Genomic DNA, 27,353 nt, shown 5'->3' with positions numbered 1-27,353 from the left:
GAGAGGCGGGTGGGTGCCACAGTGCCCGGCTGTTTGCTGTTTGCCTTCTCCATGGGGTTGTTAGCTGCCTCTCCAGTCTTGGGTCGTGGCCCTCCTTCTGCCTTGGCTCCCTCAGCTCTTGGGACCCTTTAGAGATGACTTTGTGTCCCAGCCTCTCAGGCCTTTTTTTTGTCCAGATGGTAAGCTTTTTATTAAAAAAATACATAGAGGACGGGGGTGGGGTGGGGCAGAAAGATAGGTATTTTTGACAGAGTCTCACCATGCTGCGATCATCTGTCCTCAGCCTCCTGGTTGGCTGGGGTTATAGGCACACGCCCCACACTCTGTGTCCTTGGGTTTGTCCAGGATCTGGACCTTGCATGTGGCTTTGGCATCACACAGTGGCGCCCCGCCAGGGGGCCTGTGGTAAACATTGCGAGGCGGAAATCAATTATGTCTCGTTTTCTCGTTTGTCCTTTATGTGTAGCCAAGTGGGAACTGGGGCAAAATGGGACTTCAGCACTGTGCTCAGCCAGAGGATTTCTTACCCAATTCAGTTCTGATCTGGAGTCTGCAAGGATCATCTCGTTTAAATGTTTGACCGGGGCCGGGGGTGGGTGGGGGGTGGGCAACATAACGTGGGAGTAGAATCCTGCTTGGGACACGTGGCTGGGAAACAGGCACCAAGCTCAACAATTATTTTTGAGGAAGTATTTTTTTTTTTAACCATTTTCAGCCTAAGTATTTCTCCAGTTATTTCAGGCATTCCTACATGTAGATTTGAAAGTAAGCAGCCCTAATCCGTTCATTAGGCCGTCCTAGTCGCGTTCCAACCTCTTAATTGCTGTACTTTTCAGTATCGAGTTTAGAGAATAATCAGGTCGTTGTTATGTGGTGTAAAAATTGGAAGGTAATGGGTTTATGTATCTGTCATGTATATGAAGTTACCTTCCTCTGTATTGAATGAGATGCCAGAATTCATTTGACATATTTTCTTTTTCTAGCGAGAGGTGTTTTTTTTTTTTTTTTTTTATTTCTGGAAGGGAGATTTTGGAGCTGGCAGGTGACATGGTGGTAAAAGATTCTGGATTCCCACATGGCTGACTATAGTTCGAGTCTCAGACCTGGTGCTTACTTTCTCATCCCTTCCTCCTACCCCCCACCCCATCTCTGTCCCTCTCTGGCCAGAAAATTTAAATAAATAAATAAAGTTAAATAAAATAATTCTTTAAAAAGAGATATTAAAAAGAGATAGGGCATGTGCACTCGCCATTGAGACAAGAGAGAGACAGAAAGTGAGAAATCACCCCCGGGAGGATGGTCATGCCGTAATCCCCTCTCCTCCATTCTTCTCTTGGGATCCTGGGCACGCACGCACAGGTGCCCGGCGTGAGTTTTAAGCCACCTGGTCTGGGACTCGAACCATGGTCAACTACATGGGAGTCCAGCGACATAGCCATTACACTAACTGCTGGTCCCTCTTTCTTTTTTATTTTTAAGTAAGCAATACAGATAGTAAAACTGCTGGAAAAGGATTCTCAATCATAAATGTTTAGCCATTGCGGCCAGCAGGTGGAGTGCTGGTTAAAACACTGGACTCCCACATGCATCTATCATTGCTAGTCCCATCCACAGTTCTAGTCCCAGATCTGGTAGCTTGAAACCCATGCCAGGCATGTGTGCATGTGTGCACAAAATCCCAGGAGGATAATGGAGGAGGAGGGATTGTGGTATGGCCATTCCTCCTTAGGAGGTGATTTCTCTTTTTCCCTCTCACTGTCTCTCCAGAGTGTACACACACACCCTGTGGTAAAAATCTTAATTTTTTTTTTTTTTTTTTGCTATTGAATGAGTTATGTTTTTTGAGAATTAGCCAACCAAACTGGGTGGGGTGTTTGTTCTTCTAGATCAGAAAGGTATAATTAACTGGTATCCTAGTTACCTAAGATTACTGGCCTTGAAAATATCTGGCTGGCAACCTGGACTTAATTTTTCCAGAAAGATTAATGATCTTGCAGGAATGGGTAGAGCAGAGACAAGGGTCCTTCATGTCCTTGCATTCTCTCAAGAGTCTAGTGAACTAGTTGCTAAAACAAGGAAAAACACTGGTGTGCTGTTTTGAACCTAATTGAGTCTTCTGTTATGTTATGACTCACCTATACAGTTCACAAATTTATTCCATGCAAGTCATGTAAAAGAGCCCCACTGTGGTTTGTGTGCTTACTCGGTTCGTGTTTCTAGTGGTCAGGATGCGTATGCCAATCCGCTGAGACAGCCATTGACCAGAGTTTGCTTAGCACAGAGGAGACCATAGCAGAAAAGTGATGGGATTGCCTTGCACTGCGTCCCCCAATCGAGGGCCTGTTCACAGTCTCTTTGAGGGAACCAAGATAGCACCAGTGTGTACACTACATAAAGCTGGAGCTGCGTTTACATCTAAAAGAGAGTCTTTCCTTAAAAAACAAGCATGTCTTCCCATCTCTTATCTCCCATTTCCCTACTTATGAGTAAAGGAAGCATTAGCCAACATTGGCGTGCTCGCTCACAGAGGGACGGTGTCTCGAATGGTGTATTCACTTAGTCGCAAACATCTAAATACTAGTAGACTTCACCTTAAAGCCTGTGTGATCCCCATGGGTGTGGTGTTCTCTCCCCGTGAATTCTGTGGTTTCGATATCCATGCGATTGTTCTTCACTTTGGGCAGTTCCAAGATGGGAACCCAAATACTTAAAGGAGGTGTGTTTTCAGAAAAATTTGTGGTGAAATTTTGGTGTTGTCTAGTTTAAGTAAAACACGATTTTTAAACCTTTATGAGAAATAACATAAGATAGGACCCAATTTGCTCTTACTGATTCTATATTCTGATAACAAGACATTTTCCTATGAGCAAGCATGTTTACATGTGTGATTCATGCACTTGTTTCCATGTTAGTTAAAAATAAGAACATTAATAACATTAGCTCATTTAACAACTCATTTTCTCTTTAGATGGCTTTACCAAAAGCCATGGAACATGGATTTTTATCCTCCTTGATATGAAGTAGAGTCAGTTTCCCTGAATGTTTATTGAAGTGAAGTTATCTGTGTCCATGTGTGCTACTGTATCAAAATATCTTCAGCTGGGTAATTTAGGAACAACAGAAATTTATTTCTCATAGTTCTGGAGGCTGGGAAGTCCAGTATCAAGCCACTGGGGGAGTCTATGTCTGGTGAAGAGTTGCTCTCTGCTTCCTAGATGGTGCTCTTGTTGACCCTCACGTGGTGGATGGCCAAAGCAGCGAAAGGAGGCAAATGCGGCATCTAAACACAGCAGAGTAGGTGGGAGGGATGGAGGAGTGAACTCGTGTTCTCCAGAGTGTTGAAAAGGGCACTAATCCCATTCATGAGGGCTCTAATCCTCTTTCAGTGGCCCCAGCTCATAGTAATATCACTTTGGGATTTAAGTTTCAACATAAGAGTTTCAAGAGACACAGACATGCATACCATAGTAGTAGCCATTGATGTTCTTTTCAGCTCTAAGAAAAACGATGGTTCTTTTAAAAAAGAAGTTTGAATTCTAGCAATGAAGCTTTATGCTGTTTTTATTACCAAGTCCAGCATTTGTGTCCTTGAATGTCTTTTGAGTTACTTTTAAAAATTCTTATTAAGGGGACCAGCAGTTAGTGTAATGGCTATGTTGCTGGACTCCCACGTAGTTGACCGTGGTTTGAGTCCCGGACCTGGCAGCTTAAAACTCACACCAGGTGCATGTGCATGTGTGCCCAAGATCCCAAGAGGAGAATGGAGGAGAAGGGATTGTGGCGTGGTCATCCCCCCTGGGGGGTGATTTCTCGCTTTCTGTCTCTATGTCTCTCTCTGTCTGTCTGGCGAGTGCACGTGCCCTATAGTGAAAACCTCTCCAAAAAAAATTCTTACTAAGAATCATTTAATTTTATTTACTATTGTTATTATTTTATTTGCTATAGGGTATGTGTGCTCATGAGAAAGAGAGACAGAAAGCGAGAAAACAGGTCACCAGGACTCAAACTGTGGTCAGCCATGTGGAAGTCCAGTGTCTCAACTGCCATGACACCTGCTGGCTCCTCAAAAACATTTTTATAGCTAACAATAGGGAGTTTGTTTTGAGCACTCATTTGGTAAACAAGAGCTTCTGTCCTTCCTTTGATCTTAACAATTTTAATCCTTCCTGTTTAAATGGGACACTACTACCGAAGCTACAGAGCTATTGTGAAATTAAATGGGATGTATTTACCTGACATAGAGCAAACTGCAGTATGTCCCACCTCCCATTGGTAGGCGTAGCAGCAAATGAAGATTTCCACTGGAGGAGGATTGTATATTACCCAGTTTTGCATTGTCTTGATTGACTTTTACAACTGTGCTTGGAAGTCTCTATCATCCCACACAGTATCCTAAGGTTTTGGATTGGATTGATGATGTTTATCATTTTGTTGTTGTTATTGAAGCAATGAAATGACCATGTCATGAATTTGATTTTAGACAATTTTTTTCTTTCTAAAAATGTATTCTTTTCTTCCTACCAAGGTTTCAATGCCATGATTTAAACCCCTCCCCACACACACACACACCTGCACCCAGCCCCAGGTCATGTGTATGCATGTGCTCAGCATACTCAAGGAGGTCTCTTTTTCTTTAACCATAACCCCTCCTAATCACTCTGCACCAGAGAGTGTCAGATTTTACTGTTGCACCACTGTTGCCCTAATCAAGTGTTTTTGTTTTTGTTTAAGAGAGGTTTTTGCTATAGGGTCCATGTGCTCACCAGAGAGATAGAGAGAAAACAAGGAATCATCCCCACCCCTACACACATCCGGGGGAATGGCTATGCTGCAATTCCTCTCAGAATTTTGGGCATGTGTGCACATGCACCCGGCGTGAGCCTCAAGCCACCAGGTCCAGGACTTTAACTGCAGTTGACTACTAGGAATCAAACAACGTAACCATCACACCATCTGCAACTCCCCCCGATCAAGTTTTTTAAAATGATGTTTTCCCAAGAAGGGACAGTCAAGGGAAGGGTAATGCTGACATCACCAGTCCCTGCCTTCCCCTCCCAGCCCTGGAACTCTTCACAGAGGAAGCTTGTTTTTTTTTTCTCCTCCTTCAATAAATGTCTTGGCTGGAGGGGTATCTTGGAGTCATTCTCAACCCAATCCTGAAGGTTTATCAGCACTTGCCTGGTGGACAGCGCCACAGCCCCTGCCCTGGCTCCTGTCGTCCTCTGGACCCTCTTTTTTGGGAAGAGGAAAAGGAAAGCAAAATTGAGGCTTTTGTGTCATAAGATAGTATCATGAAAAACAAAATGATGGCTCTGTTTTACTGAGAACATACTCTGTGTTTACAGGCACCACGTTTCAACCATTTTGAAGCAATGATCTTATTAATAGTTGGCCCATGGCAGAACCATGACTGGAAGCTTCAGATTCTTGCTCACAAGCACCTACATAGCCAGAACCGCTAGGTGACCTTGACAAAGACCTCTTGAGATTTTTGAGGATTCCCCAATTTGCAGAGCCTGCCCAGGTTTCTCCCACAAACTATTATAAAACATAACTTCACAAGGATTATTGTATGCAACCAGCAGGTCGTGAGTGAGAGACTACAGTGAGAAGTGGATTTGACCAGGCAAGATGACAGATGTATGCATGTTGTGGAGTAACTATTTAGTGCAGAGAGTGAGGACCCCGCTGGATGTATTTTTAGTGGGAGTAAGTATCACCCGGTCTTTTCTGCTTCTGTAAGCTTTCAGGTAGAGAGCCACAGTGAGAGCAAAAAAGGTCAGCCTACCCTTTGTAGCTGGAACTCAGTTCCTGTAGAATTTCTTTGAAAACATGTGTTTCTAATATGTCAAAATTGGTTTGGCTTAAAGCTAAAAAGAAAGTTGTAGCCTGATTTGTTTAAAGGAACTAAAACTGTCTACATGCCAAAGTTTGAATGTGCAGAGCATGGTTCAGTTCTTGGGAGACTTCCATGCTTTTTATTACTGGTTTTTATTTCTCTGTCATTGTGCTAGGTAAAATGTAACATTATATGCAGAACTAGAATGTTACCATTAAAAGCTCTATTTTTTTAAATGTAGTTCTTTCTTGTGAACACAGTTACAGTGTTATAACCTATTTTAGTGTTAATGAATAACCTCAGTAAAATACTAAGATTGGGTTGGGGGGTAAATAATGAAAAAATAAAAACCCACTTAGGCAGTTTCAGATAATTTGTTTTGAAATCCATGATACTAGAATTATTTAAACACATTTTTTTCCTATAGGCTTTAAACATTCCTTTGCCGTGTGTGTGTGTGTGTGTGTGTGTGTGTCTGCATGTGTGTGTGTATTTTTGTCTCCAAAGTTGGGTTATAATGTGAGTGTGAAAATTACCCTACCTACTCCATGAATTAATTGCCTTATATCTTACCTTACTAATGATATGTATTTATACGTAATGCTGCTGGTGATAGAATTAGTTCTAAAGGAAATTGTTAACCAAATGGCAGTTTTAGTTCAGAGGCATCCTCAGGTGTAACTGCACAAACACACCTCTTATTAGGTGAGTTTTAATAGGAACTCCCACTGGTGGCTTACATATTTTGCTTAGGTGCTATCAGCAGCCTTAAGTCCCTAGATTTTTCTGTCAGCCTTGCAAGCAAATGTTAAACCATTTTTGGGTCTTCTCCGTGGTTCGCAGGGAGGTAGGAGGGGTGGAGGGATTGCCCATTTCATAAACGCCGTATGTTTTTAAACTGTGCGTATGGTGCTTTGCACAAGTCAAAACTGCCAAAGGGACAGATGTTGCCAATTTCCAACGTACAGGGGGAAGGCGAGCATTGCTAAGCAACGGTGTACTTGAGAGAGCATTTTTAGGAGCAGAGCCAGGGGAGTTGTGCCTGGGAGCGCTCACTGCTCCTTATGGCTCCGTACAAGCAAAGAGATTTCCAAGTTCGTTCCTGTCAGGGCCGCCATTGCAGCCACTAGCACAAAAGACGGTGACCTAGTGGCACCGATCAGGGCTGGCAAGACATGTATGAAAACAGGAAAGCTTTTTGGCCATGTAGGAGGGCAGTAAGACATGTTCACGGAGGTAAGTGTCCCCCGTGTACAGCTGCCCCGCAGTAAGTATGCAGCCCGAGGTGCAGGTGGGGAGGGCAGTCAGGTGAGGGCGAAGACTTTAAGGAGACTATGTGTCTGTCTCTCCCTGCACTTCTGTCCTGTCCCTGTGCCCCTCTGTGAGGGTCCACAGCTAAGAAGAGAGGGATCAGAGCCACCTCTGTGGTTAGTGCTGCTGGGTGTACGGCCTTGCAAATAAGGTAAATAAGGTTTTCAGCTACAGGTATTCTGCCCCTCCCATGTCCCCTCCCTTTGTATACACTTGATAGGTAACAGACAGGTGGTGTGGCGTGGCTTTTTTTTTTCTTTTTGGCTGCCACTAGAGACTTGGGATACCTCTTGAGATTTGCATGGTTGGTGGTTTGGATTGTGGCTTTTCTTTTCCTCCCTCTTTCTCCCTCTTCCTCCCTCCTCTCTCCTTTCTTCCTATGAAATAATAATGGGAGTCACAGTGGGAACAATGTAATATTATAGTTCTATATCTGTAGAAAATCGCACCCTTTTTTGGGCAATATATTTTAAGGAAATTCAAAACCTGGACACTAAGTGATTCCTTCTCATTCATGATTTCTTTCTTAGCCTTTCAAATTCTAGTCCTGAATTTTTGGATCATTTGGCACATGTTGATGGAGTCTTTCATCTTCCTGAAGTAAAACTAGAAATCGAAGATACTGGTAGTTTAAAATCCGGAATATGTGTATTTGTGTAGGTATGAGTGTACACAGACACGCACTCTCTCTAAGATTTTATTGCTTTCTTTCGTTTTTCAGCAGACACATACAATGTAAGTCAAGTTGAAAAGATCTCCTAGGTCTAGGAGAATTTCAAAATGACATCCCTTTCAGTACAGGCAGGCTTACCTGAGAAATGTCACTGTAGCCCCCAGCTCTATGGTTCTCATGAATTTATTCAGTAGAGTTTGTGATCACATGATTGTGTATCTGTCCGGGATGTAAATTTTTGTGATGGAAAACTAGTAAGAGAAGACGACAGTGTTTCTAGTTTTCTGCTGCAGGAGACAGAATTTGTTCACTTTGAGGTTTAGCTCTAGTGAGTCTTCTGTCAACCACAAGAGAGCTAAGAAATTGGCTGAAAGCATTAAGAAAGGAAGCAGAACCCCAAATTATAGGTATGAATGCATTCTTGATTGCCTTGAATATAGGTTATACCTGTTTGACTTTTTTTTTTTAAGTAGAAATTCTGTTATGAAATGATGGGAAGACTTGTTACCACCAGACTTAGGAGGCAAGTTTTCTGGTGACTTAAATCCCCCGTGAGTCATGTCTTTAAAAGATAGAGTTCTAGGGAAGGCCAGAAAAAGTTGGTATATTTCATTCTACCAAAGACTTTCAAGAGATTTTTATTAAGAAAACAACTTTGACATTGAGAAGGCTCTTAAGGTTTACCTGACTGAGATAATAAAACAGAAAAGACTTAACCTGCTCAGGAGCCAGTCTAAATCTTTTCAGGTTTGTTTTAACAAAGCATCGTCAGGTTAGTGCAGCATGGTAGAGAACATTACTGTGGCTGTAGAGATAATACTACACTTTTTTTTTCTTTGAAAGACTTACTTTATTTAACTGTATTTATTTTAATTTGACAAGAGAGAGAGAGAGAGAGAGAGAGAGAAGCAAGCCTCCAGGTCCAGAACTTGAACTGCGGTTGGCCATGTGGGAATCCAGCGCTGTTAACCACCATGCCACCTGCTGGCCCCAGTACTGCACACTTTTATGGAGGTTATTCCTATGTACCAGTGAAAGACATTCAAGTTGGAAGGGACATTTTCACTTTTTTGTTTTAATGGCCTGTGCCCTTATCCCCCACTTGGCAATGTGGTGATGGTGTCAGAAAGACAGGCTGTGGGCTTCGGCGTGTTTTCCCATGGGTGGTGTGCCAGGTGTGGGGTCTAGTCAGGAGGACCACTGGACTAACGTATAGCTGAGACAGAATTCCCTTCTGCCAGTTGACTTCCCAGCTTGTAAAGACAATTCTCAAAAGCAGTTGCCTTTTTCGGTTACTATTAGAGTGGTTGTCTATTTCCCAAATTATCTCTTCTCTGGCACCTAGATTCCACCTTCCAGAAAAACAGAAAGAAAGGGAGGAGACAGGAAAGACAGTAAATGCAAGAGTATCGGTGTTGGGGGGCCAGCAGGTGGCATGATGTTGGACTCCCATGTGGCTGACTGTGGTTCGAGTCCTAGACCTGGTGACTTGCTTTCTCACTTTCCCTTTCTCTGCCTCTCTGGTTAAACTAAAATAATAAATTATAAAATTAGATAAATCATTGTTTTTTTAAAAAAGAACATTGAGCATTATGATGAATGTGGTTACTTGTGCCTTAAAACACTGCAAACTCTAGAGTCACAGGCTCGGGATTGTGCTTTTTATACTTCTTCATGACATGTGTGTACATGTGGGTCAGCGTGGGAAGAGAGACGTGTCCAGGGGCTGACAGGGAATACATCCAAACAGAGATGGAGTCGGCAAAGTCACCCTCCTTCATGTTTCCAAATGGAGATACACCTATTGTTCCCAACTTTTAGAATCTCAGCCATGTGCATTATGCATGCTTAGAATGCTCTAAATTCTGAAGGGATTAGAGTGCATTTATTTTACAAGCAGTTTTCTCCTAGTACATATTAAATGCCTATTTGAGACAAAGTCAAGAAGAGTTCTTTTATATATGTTTATGTACCTTGCCTTTTGTATTTAAATATATATGTATGCATACATATATACACACTATATATATACTATATAAATTTACATATACTATATATAATATATATATAATACAATATAGTATATATACACACACATCAATAAATACCAGCACTTGAATGACTGCCCATTCAAAACTTTGTCTTTAGGTATATTTTTACTTTTATTAGTTCAGTAAATTAGCTTATCAGACAAGCTTTGATGGAAGTCTGATGCTGTTTGTCTATACTTTCAGATCAAATTTATGTACAAAGATAATACAGGAGATTATGAAACCTGCTTGAGATTCAGTGGAATTACTACCTAGGATGATCTTGGGCCCTTTTACCTAGTGATTAACCTGGTTGGTTGTTACCCAGCTTTAAAATTAAAAAAAAAAAAAAGAAAAGAATTTACTTGTTCAGAATTCAGCTTTAAAGGGCAAGGTCATCTTTATTTGCCTTCTCTCTTCTGTGTTTGTTCTAGTATCAGTAATCCCCAGGGTAGCTTGAAGCTCAGATTGTTTCCTCAGAGTATTTATGCCTGCAGCCTACCACTTCAGTAATTTTCTGTCTTCCACCCCCTCCTTCATTTCTTTATTGGGTTCTGTTTTTTGTTTTTAAAAATAATCAGTGCCAAGAGACAGACAACCAACACCTAGTCCAGAGTATTGAGATTACTGCCGGAATAAGCCCAGGATAAAAATCTTTACGTCCTTTCAGACAAAGCGTGGATTAAATGGTTTATCTTATTTATATAACTTCAATTTCTTTCAACCTTTTCCAGAAATTCATGGAATTTTTTTCTTCTTCTCCCAGTATCCCTGTAGTCTTGGCTTATGCTTAGCTATGAAAGAAAAAAAAAAAATAACGTTCAGGCACCCTATGCAATGTAGAACTAATGTTTAATGTGTGAGCTAGTCAAAAGGGCCACAGTTGGATGAATGACAAACTAGACAGAAATGTTCCTGAACATTGTTTGCCACTTAAATTTGATGGACATACACACTGAAAGAGGGAGCAGTAAAACAGGGTTATGGATCTGTAAATCCCATCATGGTTGACAGAGTCGTTTAGTACTATTCTTTTAGACTCAGAATCATCCGTTAATATGATTTGGAAAGACCCATGTGTGTGTGTGTGCATGCACAGAAGGCCAGAGGGGAGTAGAGACAGCTTTGGTGACAGAAAATACCATCACAGTGCAGTTTCATGCCCTCCTTACAATGGTACATCCTAATCGAAAGGCTATTTTGCAAACCGATGTTACCACTCAAAAACATTGACATTAAACTTGCTCCACAAAATAGTCTCAAGGTTGTTTTAGTAAGTGGAATAGTTTGTAGAAAGGAATAGAGGTGGATAGTTTAGGACGTTTGAAAGAATTTGTCAGTTTGTTGGAAGGGAACCAATCTGTCATATCCCTTCGCTCTTTTTTTAACGCAGTGCCCGTTTAGCCATTCTTGCTCAATGATTTCTAACTGCTGCCTTACACTGGCTTCGCACGCTCATCATCAAAGGTGCACGGTGTTTGAGAGTCTTGTGCCAGTGGGGATTTCTAACTTCCTTTATCGCACAGTGAATGGTAATGGTTGACAGTAGGTAGTAGGTAATTCGTGACTAATTTAGATTAGACATAATTACTGTCAAGCACAGATAAGTTTCCTACATTTGTTTTTCATCCAGGTATTTTGTTTTAAAGTGAATTGAAACCTAACCTAGGTACACCTCAATGTTCTTAACTTTTGCATAAAAGAATTTAGTGGACATACTGTCATAAATTATATATACTGAAAACATTTGTACATAGGATGCTTCAATACTAAATAGTATTTTAAAAATAGAGACTGTTTCACGTGACTCTACGAACACCTTGTGTGCTTTACAAATTAAAATATGATTTCAGGAAATATAGGAGCAATAAAATCAACAGAACAGACACTGATTACTCTTCCATCCTACCTGCATATCTGTACCAGGTGAGCGTTGGCAGACACGTACAAGAGCACTCACTGACTTCCTTTTTATTTATTTCAACCCGACCTCAAGATGAAAAGCTGCACTCTTTTAATAGAGATCAAAACAGAATTTCCAGAACATTTGAAGTAGCTCAGTTAATACAAATTGAACTTTTACCATTTTTAACATACTTTAGAAGAATTATGTTTATGACACTAATTAAAGTAAATTGCTTCCCTAGTATAATCTAAAAGACTGATGGGAAAGAAACTGATTTCCTTAGTATTCATATTGAGCTTTAAAGAAGTGCTATTTCAAAATACGTTTTCCTGAAAGGTTTTGTAAGTTGAAGTAACATTGTAGGTTTGTTTTTTTTTAATGTCATTTTCAGCCTAGTTTTGCTTTATTTGGCTTCAGACAGACAACGGGATATTATAATTTGCTGATGAAAAACTAGTTTAGGCCCAGCCATGTATGCTGGTAGGTGCTGCTGCCCGGGCAAGCTGGGGCCACACAGGCACCCCAGGTCTGATTCCAGCCCAACCTAAACAGGCTGGCACAGTTGCACACGCCTATGGTTGCAGCTGACTGAGGGGCAGGCACAGGGGATCCCGACATGGCAGGACCCAGTCCAAAATACCCCTCTGTCCCTCTACCCCAAAAGGCAGTTTGCCTAAAGGTGAACTTAGAACAAATTAGATATAATATATATATTCTTGAGGTCTTGGGTACACAGACACACGTGTCCGGTGTGATTTTCAAGTCATTGGATCCAGGACTGAAACCACAGTTGGTCATGTGGGAGTCCAACGTCATCACTGCTACGCCATCTGCTGGCCCTTGAAGTATTTCTTCAACTCCTGTCTCAAGGAGTCATATGCCCTTCTTTCTTCTTCTTCTTTTTTTTTTTTTTTTAGGCTTTTACCGTAGGAAACGTGTGCTCAGTAGAGAGAGAGAGACAGAGAGGGGAAAGTGATAAATTACCTCCCAGGGGGATGGCCATGCAACATTTCCTCTTCTATTCTTCTCGGGATTTTGGGCATGGGCACACATGTGCCTAGGGTGATTTTTCAGTTTACTGGGTCCAGGGCTCGAACCGTGGCTATCCACGAGGGAATCCAGCGCCTTAACCACCATGCCACCAGCTGACCTCAACGTACACTGTTCTTTTCTCACCCAGACATGCCCACTGTGCCCATCCTTGGCTCCTGTCATCTCTTGTTACTGTTGTCTCTTGTTATCTGAAACTTAGCTTTCTGAGAATTTACATTCCCAAACTACATCCCTGACATCCCAGAATATCTGATTGGTGTGGTTTTGGTGATTCATGGGTTGCTGTTGTATTAGATATTACTTTTTTTTTTTGGAAAGGTTTTTACTATAGGGTGCGTGTACTTGCCAGAAAGACAAGAGAGAGACAGCCAGAAAGTGAGAAATCCCCAGGGGGGATGGCCACGCTACAATCCCTTCTCCTCCATTCTCTTCTTGGAATCTTGGGCGTGTGTGTACACATGCCAGGTTTGACTTTAAGCCACTGGGTCCAGGACTCGAACTGCAGTTGACTACATGGGAGTCCAGCGACATAGCCATTACGCCAACTGCTGCTCCCAGATATTACTTTTTTTTAAAATTGAGGATTTCTATATTTTAAAAACTACCATCATTTTGTGGAACTATTTGAATTTTCTAAGTTTGAGCAAACATATGTTGTTTCCCAGGGAGAAAATGGAGAATTCACTATAAAAAACAAATTTCATAATTTTTGGTTCGCTCATGTTTCTCGATTTTATGTGATATGCTGTGAGGTGGTAAAGCCAAGTTCATTCATTTCACAAACACTAACTGTATCTCTCTGTTAGTCCAGAATTATCCCAAAGCCTTGGGGGATACAGAGATAAACAGAACCCAGTTCTTGCCTACAGGAAACCAGCTTGGAAGAGACATAGTAGAACCCTTGAAATTACAGTTTAGAGTTGAGATGAGGGAAGACTGCCAGAAAAGGACAGCCGGGACTTGTGACATACCTGTCCCACATTGCCCCCACTTTCTAGATTCCTGCAGGAGGAGTAGAATTGCTTGGTCTTTACACACACACACATACACACTCACACACACACTTTTTTGGAAATACCATGAGTGATTTATAGATTATGCATCATTTTAAATAATCTTTTTCATTACCCCTTTTCCTTCCCTGTCTAGGAAATTTATGTAGAGAACCACAGAGATTTCTGTAATTAGCATAATGTTAATAGTTTGACCGGTGGCATCAGGCAGGCAGTTTGACCATAAAAACAGAAGTATTGGGATCAGCAGGTGACATAATGTTTACGTCACTGGACTCCCACGTTGTTAACCACTGTTGGATTCCCAGAACCAGTTGCTTAAAACTCATGCTGGGCACCTGTGTGTGTGTGTGGCCAGAATCCCAAGAGGAGAATGGAGGAGGAGGGACTGTGGCATGGCCGTCCTCCATGGAGGGTGATTTCTCACTTTCTGTCTCTCTGTCTCTGTCTCTCCGGTGAGCCCTCACACGTTATAGCAAAAATATCTCTCTTCAAACAAACAAGAAGACAGGTGTTGAGGGAACATGTAGATAATTCTTTGCTACACATTCTAGAGCCTGTCATTTCTAAAAACTATCCAAAACCTTCCTGTTGTTTGACAATTTCTGGAGGGGGGAGTGATTCATTTTTTTAAAGGAAGAATTAAACAGTTAAAGCTGATTTTGCTTCTTACAAAATAACGCTATTGCTATTTATTGTTAAGAACACCGTTCGGTCATGCCTTATTTCTTGTTTTCTAACCGTTTTCCTTCTCTAGGGTGGATTGTTGTCACTATTCTTGTTTTAATGTGGACTACAAGTATCCAGGAACTTTTGAAACTCTTATTCTGAAATTCTGGGTGTGGAAGCAGACATTGAACTAGTTACCCAAAGGGCATGATGCTTCTGAAGAAGTAACACCACGAATATTTTATGCCCTTTCCAGCCCAAGTGGGCACACCCAGGCAGTGAGAGCGCTCGTTTGAGCGTGTTCTTGGAACCAGCTTAGATATTTAGGTGATTTACTGTGTGTTCACAGAATACAATGAATTTTATGACAGAGCCTTATTCTGCCAGGTCTCTTGGTCTCCTCTAATCTGTCTCTTAGAAATGTTGATTATGTTTCTTCCTCATGACAATCCTGTGAAGCTTTGCACATTTCACATGTGTCTGCTTGGTATTTAAACATGGCTGATCAAAAGAGAACCAAAAGATGTTTCTCTTTCAGTCAGTAAGTTGCTAGTTCAGTTTGGGAAGCAGGAGTGAATTAGCAAAAGAACACCAGGCCAGCGTTTGACAGCAAGTGCTGGCACATTCTACAAGCTCCCTGCGCGAAGGCTGAGAATCCATAAAGTAACCGATGCCATGTGATAAGTATTATGTGAGGCAAGCCCGGAGTCCCAAGGAGCCAGCCGGTGATAATAAAGGTGTGTGCTTGGGAGAAGGTTTACCGGGAGGATAGGAACTCAACACGTAAGTAGCTGAGGACGTTTCTGTACTTTGAGGAAAAGGTTTTATTTCAATCCAATATTTGAGTTTTTATTTATGAGTCAGTAGTATTTGGGAGGTTCAGAATTTAAAAGGTAGAAAAGGATATATAGTGGGGCTGGCAGGGGGCACGATGGTTAAGACAGTGGGCTTCCACCTGGCCAGCTGTGGTTTGAGTCCTCTTTACCTGGCAGCTTGCTTTCTCACTCTCCCTCTCTTATCTCTCTCTGATCAAATTGAAAAAGAATAAATAGAATTAAATAATTCTTTTTTTTTTTTTTTGAGATTTTTGCTATAGGGCACATGTGCTTGCTAGAAAGACAGAGAGACAGAGAGCCATAAAGCGAGAAATCTCCCCCAAGGGGGGGTGGTTGGCCACGCCACGATCCCTTCTCCTTCATTCTCCTCTCGGGATCTTGGGCACGCATGCACACGCACCTGGCATGAGTTTAAGCTGCCGAGCCCAGGACTCGAACCGTGGTCGACTACATGGGGAGTCCAGCGACGTAGCCATTATGCTAACTGCTGGTCCCAAATAATTCATTTTTTAAGGATATACAGTAAAACTACTTCCCATTCCCTAGCCACCAACTTTTCCTTTCTAGAAATGATTGATTAATTATGAATTCTGTGTCGTTCCCAGAGGCAGTTCATCCAGTCAGCATTTCTGTACACCTGTCCTCCTCTCACTGACACGTTCTCTCATACACCTGCTGCCACCTAACAACACACCTGGCTTTCATTTCTCCTACTCGGCGATGTATCTTAGCAGTCACCCCAATTGGTGCATCGGTGCATAGTATTTCTTTGTGGAAGCTGTGTACCATGGTTTTCCTAGCCTGCCACTGTAGACATTAGGTTGTGTCCAGTGTCTTATTTGCAAACTAAGCTGAAGTGAGTAATTTTGCACTTTCCCCCTTCGGTACATGTAGGAGTCAGTGCTAGAAGCCAAAGAGGATGTGGAATTAGAATCTGTGGCTCCTGCTAATTTCATGTCTTCAGGGGTTGTAGCCCTCGATCCTCCCACCAACCACAGCATGCTGGTGCCTCTTTACTACTTTCTCATAGATGCAGTATCATTCGTCTTTGGGGTGTTTGCCAATCGGATGTTTGACTAAATAGTTTCTCAGCAATGTTAATATATTTTTAAAATAACTTTTTATTAATTTCATTTTATTATTATTATTTTTTTAATTTATCAGAGAGAGACAGAGAGAAAGGGAAAGTGACAAAGCAAGCCTCCAAGTCTGGGACTTGAACTGCTGTAGGCCATGTGATGGTTAAGTCCAACACCCTTAACTGCCACGCCACCTACTAGCCCCATAATTTTAGTATTCTAAAAAGAAAGTATAAAACAATTTCCTTTTTGTTCCTAGTAGGTTTAATTCTATGTAATTCGTTAAAGTGTTGCTCTGTAAAAGGTGTTCAAATAGCCGATAGCATCTACTAAGTCTCTATATCTCTGAAAGTTGTAACTTCTTTTCAGATTCTGCGTTGTGTGACTGAAACATACCAGGAAATGTTTGTTGGTTGCCCTTGGGGGGCAGGCAGCATATGATTGGGGGTGAAAGGAGGTAGAACTGGCCCCGCTCTAGTGGAACTTGTAGTCTGGAAGGAGAGGAGAAAAGACACAAGACAGAGAAAGGGCAGCCAGCCAGGTGGGCAGCATGGGAGCCCTGGAACAGTTTCGGAAATAAGGGAGTGTCAGGAAATGTTTTCCAAAGCGAGTCTTTTAATTTGCATCCTGAAGGCTAAGCAGGAGTTACAGATACAGTGGGAGAAAGAAGAGGGTTCCTGGTGGGAAAAACTATCTAGTTAGTTGGGGGTAGAAGCACAGCAGATAGATACTGAAGACTGAATGGGAATCCAGAGGCAATGCATTTGAAGAAAAACAACATGGACATTTGCTTTAGCCTTTTCAAAATTAAATATCAGACAGAAAACCTATTGGGTGATTCCTTCCTTCCTCCCTCCCTCTTTCCATCTCTCCCTCCCTCCCTCCTTTCCTTTCTTCCTTTCATTTACTAGAGAGTGCATGCACTTGTTGGACAGAGAAAGAGAGAGACAAAGCACCCCCCCATGGGGAATGGCCATGCCATAATGCCTTCTTCCTCTCTCCCTCCTTTCAGGATTTGGGGCATGCATACCCATGTGCCTGGCATGTTTCTCAAGCTGCCAGGTCCAGAATTTGAACTGCGTGGTTGGCCAGGGGAGACCTAGCTTCCCTAACCATCATGCCACTGGCTGGCCCAGGATATTTTTAAAAGCTCTTAACACTAATAAAGAATGCCTTGATCATGTTGGCATCACGCATTATTCCATATATTGGTGCCTTTTAACAGTTTTTAAAGTTTCACGCTTCACATTTGACTTTCATACCGTTCCTGCAAAATGAGTAGGTTTGATCATAACGTCCCTCATCATAGTGAGCACATGGTCCCAAAGACATTGAATTTTATCCAGAATTGCAGAACTATTCTTCTGCAGAGCTGGATCTAGAATCTAAGATCTTTTGACGTCCCTCTGAGCACACGGCCTCTGGCTCTGTATTTTCTGGTTGGTGATAACTAAGTCTTTCTAGAAGAACACTGTTATAAAATTGCTGCTCTGTTGAAACTTAAGAGACTTAAAACAGTATTTCAAGGGCCAACCAGTCTCAGTGGTGAGGTTTGTTTCTTTTATACAGTTCTTTGTAGCTTATCCAAACAAAATATGTCATGCTCAGAAGACATTTACTGGGGCTGGCAGGTGGCATGATGGTTAAGGTGTTGGATTCTCATATGGCTGACCTGGTTTGAGTCCCAAACCTGGCAACTTGCCTTCTTGTTCTCTTTCTCTCTCTGAGCAAATTAATAATAATAGTAATTAATAATAATAATAAAATAATTCTATTTTTTACAAAGAAGACATTTACTAGTTTCTCTTAGTTGGGTATCAGTGCACTTCCTTACAGCCACGCAGTGTCATTCTAAATGGAGTGAGAAATCAGAGGCCAGCCTTGTCACCTTTTCTGGTCTGAAGCACTTGTTCTACTGAGGCAGTTATGTGTAAGCACCAAAATGTCTCTCTAGAAACAAAAAAGAAAATGTTGCTTTAAAAACATATTTTGGGTCAGATATGGGACACTTGGAGTCACTCTCCACCAGAGTTGAAAAGCCAGTGTAACCATTTTCTGAAGCTAGGCTCAGCTACACCAGAGCCTAGTGGAGTGTTGGACTCACAACTTAATTTCCCTAAGGTACAGACTCTCCTCATTTTAAAATGTGGGATTACACCGACCACAGAGCTTGGTGTGAGAATAAAATGGAGGATTATATATAGAATTCTCGGACATTTTTATGTCATTTTACATTGCTGTAATAGGCTGTATTATGCAGTGGGTGGGACCACTTAGTGTAATGATCTGCTTGCCCGCCCTCTACCCCTGAGGTAATGATGCCTCTTAGAATCTATGGTGTCAAATCAACGAGGTACTAGTATGGGAAGAATTCAATGCAGTAGCGATACAGCATGCATTCAGTGAGTAGGTGCTGTCGGTTTTGTTTTGTTTTGTTTTTCAATCGATCAGATTTACGATTCTTTTGTTAAGGCCATACCTCTCTGGGGAAGTGAGATCTCTGCTCAGAAGTCATTCTATGTTCAGGAAATCAAATGTGCAAGGGGGCCTCAGACAGGTAGGAGGAGAGAGTGCATTTCCTCTAGGAAGCTAGGGAAATAAAAGGGAGGGCTAGTAATGGAGTACGTGGCCCTGAGTGTTTAGGTGCGCTTTTATACCGCACAGGGAGGACTAAGCAGGGAGGACCTGCAAACTAGATATTCTGGATTCATGCCACTCTTGTAGGTGTGTTTTGATGTTGCTTTTTTGTCATCTCTTGTTCTTCTTTTTTTTTTTAATTTTATTTATTTTAATTTAACCAGAGAGAGGGAAAGTGAGAAAGGAAGCCACTATTGGGGGGGGGGGACACGTGAGCTGTGGTTGGCCATGTGGGAGTCCAGCACCCTTAGCCACCAGGCTACCTGCTGGCCGCCATCTCTGGTTCTCTAAGGAAGGCCTTACATGGAATGTCTTAGGACTTTTCTCAGCTGTACCAGAGAGGCCTGACCAGGACAGGCTGGTTTTCTTTGGTCACAGGTTACTGGGAGAGCCTGGCTCCTTTTCTTGAGAGTAGCAATACCCAGCTGGAGACCCTGTGGGGAAAGTGAATTTTAAGAAAGGGTTTAGGAGATCATGGTTTGTTTGACCCCCTCCCCCCTTTTGGAAAGTGTCCAGTGGCCAAACTATACTTTATTAAATAAGGCATCCTTACAGATCTTTCCCTGCAAACACACCTGAAGGACCTGTGTTCTATATAGCTGAAATATCTCCGAAGTGGGAGAAGAGCGGAGAGACAGATCTCAGATGGATGGAACACCGAACAGGCTCCTTCTGTACAGACTGCCTTGTCTCCCCCTTTTTAAAGTACAGGTTTAGAATATGTGTTGGTACACACAGAAGTATTTAAAAGCAAAGGAGTACTCATTCTACCTCATGTAACTTACTCTCTAAAGGCTCAAAGTGTACTTGGCTGGGAGAGAAATACCAAGCAGAGCTGGTAAAATGTTAACATGTAGGAAATCTGGATGAAGGGTTTGCAGGAGCTCCTTAGACTGTCTGCAGTCTTTCTGTAAGTGCGAAATTATTTCTAGAGATAAAGGTAAGAGGACATCTCTTAAGTATCTATGTATGGTAGCCACTTTTTTTTTTTTAAAGAGAGATATTTGTGATAGAGTGTGGGTGCTCACCAGAGAGACAGAGAAACAGAAAATGATAAATCACCCCCTTGGGGGGATGGCCACACCACCACCATCCCTTCTCCTCTCGGAATTTTGGATGGACACACACATACACACACACACACGCATGTGTACGCGCCCAGGGTGAATTTTAAACTGATGGGTCCTGGACTCAAATAGAAATCATGGTCGACTATACCAGAGTCCAGTGATAAAACCATTACACCATCTGCTGGTCCTGCCAATTTTTTTCGTTTTTAAGGTTTGCTATAGGTCATGTGTGCTCCCCAGAGAGAGAGAGAGAGAGAGAGGAAGTGAGAAATCACCCCCCAGGAGGGATGGCCACACTGCAATCTCTTCTTTATTTTCCTCTTAGGATTTTGGGCACACATGCACACGCACCCAGTGTGTTCCTCAAACCACCAGGTCTAGGACTGGAACTGCGCATCAGCCGTGTGGGATCCAGCCGCCTTAACCTCCCTGCCATCTTCTGGCCCAGTAGCATATAGATTCATTGTGTAATAGGCTTAGCAATAAACTGAGCTAGAGTCCCATTGCTTGGCATTCAGTCATTTCCAATCATTTGCCCTTGTAAATAGTGCTGCTTGGAAACCCTGAAATATGATATATACACTCATGTATTTGGAGTAGAATCGTGTCCCCTGTGAAACACCTCCCCCTCCCATAATGGACCTTAAAAAAATCACGATAAGTTAACAAACGAATGCATGAACCTAAGGCCTTACTTAGATTTTTAAAATGGATTAAATGGTGACTATCTTTATGGGTAGAGAAAATGTTGCCCATCTATAACCTCTAGAAAAATATCTTCAGTCCTGGCTCAATCCATGAAATTAAACTTCATACCCCCAAAATGAATCTTTTGGTAACATAAAACATCCTGGCTAAGTATCGACTACTTATTAATTTTCAAGATCAGAAAAAAAGTCTTCCAGTATCTTAAAGGTATAGCTTTCTAGTTTTATTTTGTTGGAAACAGTGGCCAAATTTTTTTTCCCCCTCCTTTCAGTATGCTTCGTGTTTTTCATTGACCACTGGATACTTTGATTGGATTCGCATTCTCATTGTTGCAACAGACAGGATAAGGGGGCTATGTATCCAGAGTCAATACAGTCGCAGACTCTGCTCTATTGATTCCCCTTCTACTTCTAATTGTTTTTTCCCATGATGTATGCAAAAAATTGAAACCATAGAGTATAATTTTATTTTGCCTTCAGGTGAAAACAACATTCATTTTTGTATCTGACATTTGTGCTAAAATAGAGAACTGTTGGATCCAGCTTTTAAATGTCCTTTAATTTTTTTTTTTAATTAAAAGTTGTTTTTTTTTTTTTAATTGCCAGAGTGCATGTGTGCTTGGCAGAGAGAGGAGACAGGAAGCACCTCCTAACAGGGCATGATGACACCACACTCATCGCATCAGCCGTGTGGGATCCAGCCGCCTTAACCTCCCTGCCATCTTCTGGCCCAGTAGCATATAGATTCATTGGGTTATAGGTTGTGCCATAAACTGAGCTAGAGTCCCATTGCTTGGCATTCAGTCATTTCCAATCATTTGCCCTTGTAAATAGTGCTGCTTGGAAACCCTGAAATATGATATATACACTCATGTATTTGGAGTAGAATCGTGTCCCCTGTGAAACACCTCCCCCTCCCATAATGGACCTTAAAAAAATCACGATAAGTTAACAAACGAATGCATGAACCTAAGGCCTTACTTAGATTTTTAAAATGGATTAAATGGTGACTATCTTTATGGGTAGAGAAAATGTTGCCCATCTATAACCTCTAGAAAAATATCTTCAGTCCTGGCTCAATCCATGAAATTAAACTTCATACCCCCAAAATGAATCTTTTGGTAACATAAAACATCCTGGCTAAGTATCGACTACTTATTAATTTTCAAGATCAGAAAAAAAGTCTTCCAGTATCTTAAAGGTATAGCTTTCTAGTTTTATTTTGTTGGAAACAGTGGCCAAATTTTTTTTCCCCCTCCTTTCAGTATGCTTCGTGTTTTTCATTGACCACTGGATACTTTGATTGGATTCGCATTCTCATTGTTGCAACAGACAGGATAAGGGGGCTATGTATCCAGAGTCAATACAGTCGCAGACTCTGCTCTATTGATTCCCCTTCTACTTCTAATTGTTTTTTCCCATGATGTATGCAAAAAATTGAAACCATAGAGTATAATTTTATTTTGCCTTCAGGTGAAAACAACATTCATTTTTGTATCTGACATTTGTGCTAAAATAGAGAACTGTTGGATCCAGCTTTTAAATGTCCTTTAATTTTTTTTTTTAATTAAAAGTTGTTTTTTTTTTTTTAATTGCCAGAGTGCATGTGTGCTTGGCAGAGAGAGGAGACAGGAAGCACCTCCTAACAGGGCATGATGACACCACACTCATTTCTCCTCCATTTCTCCATCCTGTCAGGATTTTAGGCATGCACACACATGTACTCTGTAGCTTGTGTTTCAAGCTACCAGAGTTAGGATTTGAACTGTAGTCGGTCAAGTGGGATCCATTCCAATGCAGTGCTTATCCACTCTACTGTGGGGCTGGCCTGCGTCATGGTTTTGAAAAGGAAAGAAACGAGTCTAGTAGTTTTATATACATAATGTTTGAAGATGGATCTAATGGGTCCAGCAATCTCTCGAGGGACACCCTTGATTTTTTCTTTTTGGTTATACTTTCTGGGGTTTTGTTTGTTTTCTTTTTTCTTTTTCTTCTTCTCTCTCTCTCTCTCTCTTTCTCTCTTTCTCTCTTTCTTTCTTTTAGAGAGAGTTTTTTGTTTGTTTTTGTTTTTGCTACAGGGTACTTGCACTCACTAGAGACACAGAAAGACAAATCACCTCCCAGGGGAGTTGGCCACATTACAATCCCTTCTCCCCCATTCTCTGCTCAGGATCCTGGGCATGCATATGTGCTCAGCAGGAGTTTTAAGCCACTGGGTCCAGGATTCGAACCACAGTCAACTATGTGGGAGTCCAGCCATGTAACCATTATGCCATCTGCCCGTTTCTTGGTTATACTTTTTAACTTCCTGGCACTACTTCACAACACCCAACTGCCAGCCAGCCCATGCCCTGGTGATAAAGGTGACTGGAACTCACATGGCCAACAGGGCAGTTCAAGTCCTGGACCTGGCAGCTTGACAAATGCACCGGGAATATGTGTGTGCATGCCCCAAATCCTGAAAGGAGATGTAGAGAAGAAGGAATTGCAGTGTGACAGTGCCCCACGGGGGTGCTTTTCTGCTTTCTCTCTCTCTCTTTCCAGTGAATATATGTGCCCTTTAGCAAATTAAAAAAAAAAAAAAAAGGACCAGCAGTTAGCATAATGGCTGTGTTGCTGGACTCCCATGTAGTCGACCGTGGGTTGCATCCCGGACGCGTGTGCATGCATGCCCAAGATCCCAAGAGGAGAATGGAGGAAAAGGGATTGTGGTGTGGCCATCCCCCTGGGGGGATGATTTCTCGCTTTCTGTCTCTCTGTCTCTATCTGTCTGACAAGCACATGTGCCCTATCACAAAAACTTCTCCAAAAACAAAACAAAACAAACAAACACAAAAGCCCTAAAATTTTGATAAAATCAATTCGTGGAGATTTATGTTTTTGTTTGTTTGTTTGTTTGTTTTTAACAGACACAGGCAGGCAGCAGGTCAAGTTGCATTCGAATTTTGACATATGTATTACATCCAGTTATGGGACAGCGCGAGCATGCGTGTGCTTCTCCATTTCCTTCTTTCGTGTGAACTGGAATAGGGAAATTGTGGGTTAGTAAACCCTAGATTGTGAGCTAGCAGTCTGTGCTATGTTAAAGTATATTCTTAAATTAGAACCAGACACTGGGGCAAGGAGTCCTTTTCTATCTACTCTCTAACTGCGAGGTGGATACAGTGTAAACCTCGCTGGGGACAGCCGGGCTTTACGCACAGCAGTGAGTGTGGGGGAAGCGATGGCAAGGCATGTACTACGCAGCTCTGCTCGGGCCTGAGCGTGGGGCTCGGGAATCCACAGGGCAAAAGCTGCCGTTCCACTAAACCCTGAAGTTGTGGGGTATGTTTCATGTCTCTAGTTCAGAAAAAGTTTTGTTTTCGGTTTAACGTTTCACTTTCTGTGCACTTACAGATAGCCAGGCTTGAATGTGACATTTCCTAAGCCCTTTCTGTGTTGCTGTCACTGTGATCATGCATCTGGGGATAAGAAGAGGTGTAAATGGTGCTTCTCTCTTCCAAGATGCTAATGGTCTCCCCGTAGGATTTTTCTCTAGGAAAATTCTGTGTGCACATTGAGGTGGTGCATGGGAAAGGTGAAAATGCTGACTCGAAGTAGGATTAAGAGGCATTTCTAACAAACAGGTTTTGACAGCGTAGGATATTAAGAAAAAAGAGCTAGACTTGATTGGACTTGGCTTATTGGTCAGATGTTGCTGTGAGGTAGCAGACTGGGCCACCTGTTTGTTTTTTTCTCTTTTTAAAATGATTTCATTTTATTTATTATAATTATTTAATTTGCTACAGGGCATGCATGCTCACTAGAGAAAGAGAGAGGGAGAGAAAGGGAAAGTGAGAAAGCAAGCCACCAGGTCCGGGACTCCAACCGTGGTCAACCAGGTGGGAATCCAGCGCCTTAACCACCATGCCACCTGCTGGCTCCTTGGACACCTGTTTTGACCTCTTTTTAACCTCCAGTTTTGCTACATCTCATTACTAACAACACTTATCATTTTGATATACAACCTATCCCTTGGAAGCTTTTGACCTATAGGTCACGATAAGTCTGCGTTGTCCTTAGACTTCCTGCTTACCCCCAGGATTAAGTCAGGTTAATCTCTCTGGTCTTATTTCACCCGGAATGTGGAGGTCCTAATGTGGAGGTCGAGGTAGGCCTGCAGTAAATCTACTGTGAGAGTGTTACTGTATTAATGCCAGCATCCATCAGTACCATCACTCTTAACTGTTTGCTTACTAATCTTTTCTTTTCACTTTCAGCAGACCTACTCCAATGAAGTCCATTGTGTTGAAGAGATTTTGAAGGTAAATTCTCAGTAACTCTTTCTCATTTTAAGGACTGTTTAAGGAGGAAGGCATATCCATGTTTAAGGAAGCAGACAGTAACCGTTTACTTTCACTTTAATGAACAGTTGCTGTTCCAGAACCCCTTTAAACAGCTTCCTCCTCTCATACCTCCAAAGGCAAAACAAGTCAGAAGACTAACAAAGGGAGTCTTAGAACATGACTGCATTCGCAAACAGATTTTACTAATTAAAACAAAGTCTGCAAACTGCAGAGCATTTGGGCCAGAGTTGTGTTCCATCTCGAGTGTTGCTGGTTGTCCTTCAAGACCCAGGAGAACCGTTCATTTCCCCGAGAGGAAACGCCCTGTACGTCTGTGGCGTGGGAGGCACCAGAGGAAAAATAGTGCTTGATTTGTCTGACTTTGGTGTTTTGTGGGTGACAGTATGCATGGCCTCCCCTTCAGTGGGACCATGGACTTTTAAAGGGATGAAAAGGAAATACAGTGGAATGCAAATGGATGTCTTCACACTTACCTTAGAAGGTGATTTTGTTGTTGTTCTTACTTACTGACGCTGTCATGAACATGGCATTTCTGCAAAAATATCATTGAGCACATGGCCCAGTTGTCCAGTTTTTCTTTTGTTGTTTGTTTGTTTGTTTATTTTTCACAAGGATGACAGATTTTTTTTCTAGAAAAACACAAAAATTGTCCTCACAGACCAACGTGCTTCCTTTTTATCAGAGAAACACATAAACTATCATGTTTCCTACATGGGCTTTAATAGCCAGGAAATCTAGAGCTTCATTTTAACGCTCAAATTCAGTAATTATAATAACTGAAGGTTTTGTATATTTACTTCTCATCTCTCTTCCATGGCTTTTAATTTGCTGCTTAATAAGAGTTTTACTTTATCTTTTCCAGTAAGGTGCTTTTTGGGGGGTGATAGAGCAATACGTGACACAAGGGCCTATTAGAACTGCAATCTCTATGTTTAATTGTTTTTTTTCCTCAAAAGTGTATATTTACTCAGCTTTTCCCTTCACTTTTTCACCATGCAGTAGTAAGAAATGATGGTGCTGAAGCCAGTAATTAGGTATATTGGTTACCTCCTCACTGGTGAAATTCTTGACACCTACCCAGATATCTGGAAAACAGTGCCATCATTTTTATTTTACAATCTTTCTTTTTTTTAATAATTATTTATTTTATTTAATTTATTTATTCATTTATTTATTTTTTAGTTTGGGCAGAGAGAGACAGAGGGTGAGAATGAGAGAGAGAGAGGAAGTGAGAAAGCAAGCCACCAGATTCAGGACTGGGAACCCTGGTCGGCCATGTGGGAGTGTCCAGCGCCTTAACTACCACACCACCTGCTGGTTCCTTATTTTACAATCTTTCAACTCTTATTTTTCAGTTAGAGTCTTCTGAGTAAGAAATGCCTCCAAGGGGGACCAGCAGATGGCGTAATGGTTACGCTTCTGAACTCTCACATAGTTGACTGCGGTTCAAGTCCTGGACCCAGTGGCTTGAAACTCACACCAGGCATGTGTGCGTGTGTGTCCAAAGTCCCAAGAGAAGAATGGAGGAGAAGGGACGATAGCATGGCCATCCCCCCTTGAGGAGTGATTTCTTGCTTTCTGTCTCTCTCTCAGGCAAGTGCACATGCTTTAGAGCAAAAAAATCTCTTTAAAAAGGAAAGAAAGGGAGGAAGAAAGGAAGGGAGGAAGGAAGGAAGGAAGAAATCCTCCAAGGAAACGTACTTTGAAATGCTAAATGAGAAGTTGTTGTCACCCAGCAGTAAGATTATTAATAAACAAGTCACCATGATCAATTTTTTTATATTATCCTTTGCCTCTTCTATTTCTGAAATTCTTTGGTGTGGTAAGTCATAAAAATAATAAATGAGTCAATTAAAAAGTATGGTCTTAACTTTTTCTCCAAGATTGTGTCTGACTTGTCCCATAGTTATTTCAAAAGCAAATGCAACAATACGGATTTGTTATCTGTTTTGTCAGCTGCTTCTCTTCGGTTTTGATGTGTGTTAATATAAGACATGCCACATCCTTTACTTAGGAATGATGGTATTACAGCATCAGACAGGCATTTTTAATTTAATAAACTCGTCCATCCTCCCTCCCTCGCACCCAACATCACTTTAATGAGTTCTTCCTTACCTGAAAATGCTTGAAAATAAGTAATACCATCAAAGGATGTGCATTTTCACTTGGAAATCACGAATAGGG

The 27,353-nt window shown here is 41.7% G+C and overlaps 1 protein-coding gene across 1 annotated transcript in view; it reads left to right on the top strand.

Annotated features, from left to right (window-relative positions):
- AFF1 (ALF transcription elongation factor 1) overlaps positions 1-27,353 on the top strand; it is a 236,826-nt gene that overhangs the window by 143,588 nt on the left and 65,885 nt on the right. Inside the window, 1 exon segment of the mRNA XM_027769864.1 lies at positions 25,083-25,127. Within this exon segment, the coding sequence (XP_027625665.1) occupies positions 25,083-25,127 (45 nt within the window).

This window comes from Tupaia chinensis, unplaced genomic scaffold (genome assembly GCF_000334495.1).
Source record: "Tupaia chinensis unplaced genomic scaffold, TupChi_1.0 Scaffold000094_1, whole genome shotgun sequence".
In the NCBI taxonomy this organism is placed as follows: domain Eukaryota; kingdom Metazoa; phylum Chordata; class Mammalia; order Scandentia; family Tupaiidae; genus Tupaia; species Tupaia belangeri.
Note: the sequence above shows the minus strand (reverse complement) of the source record. Positions and strands in the feature narration are given on the sequence as shown.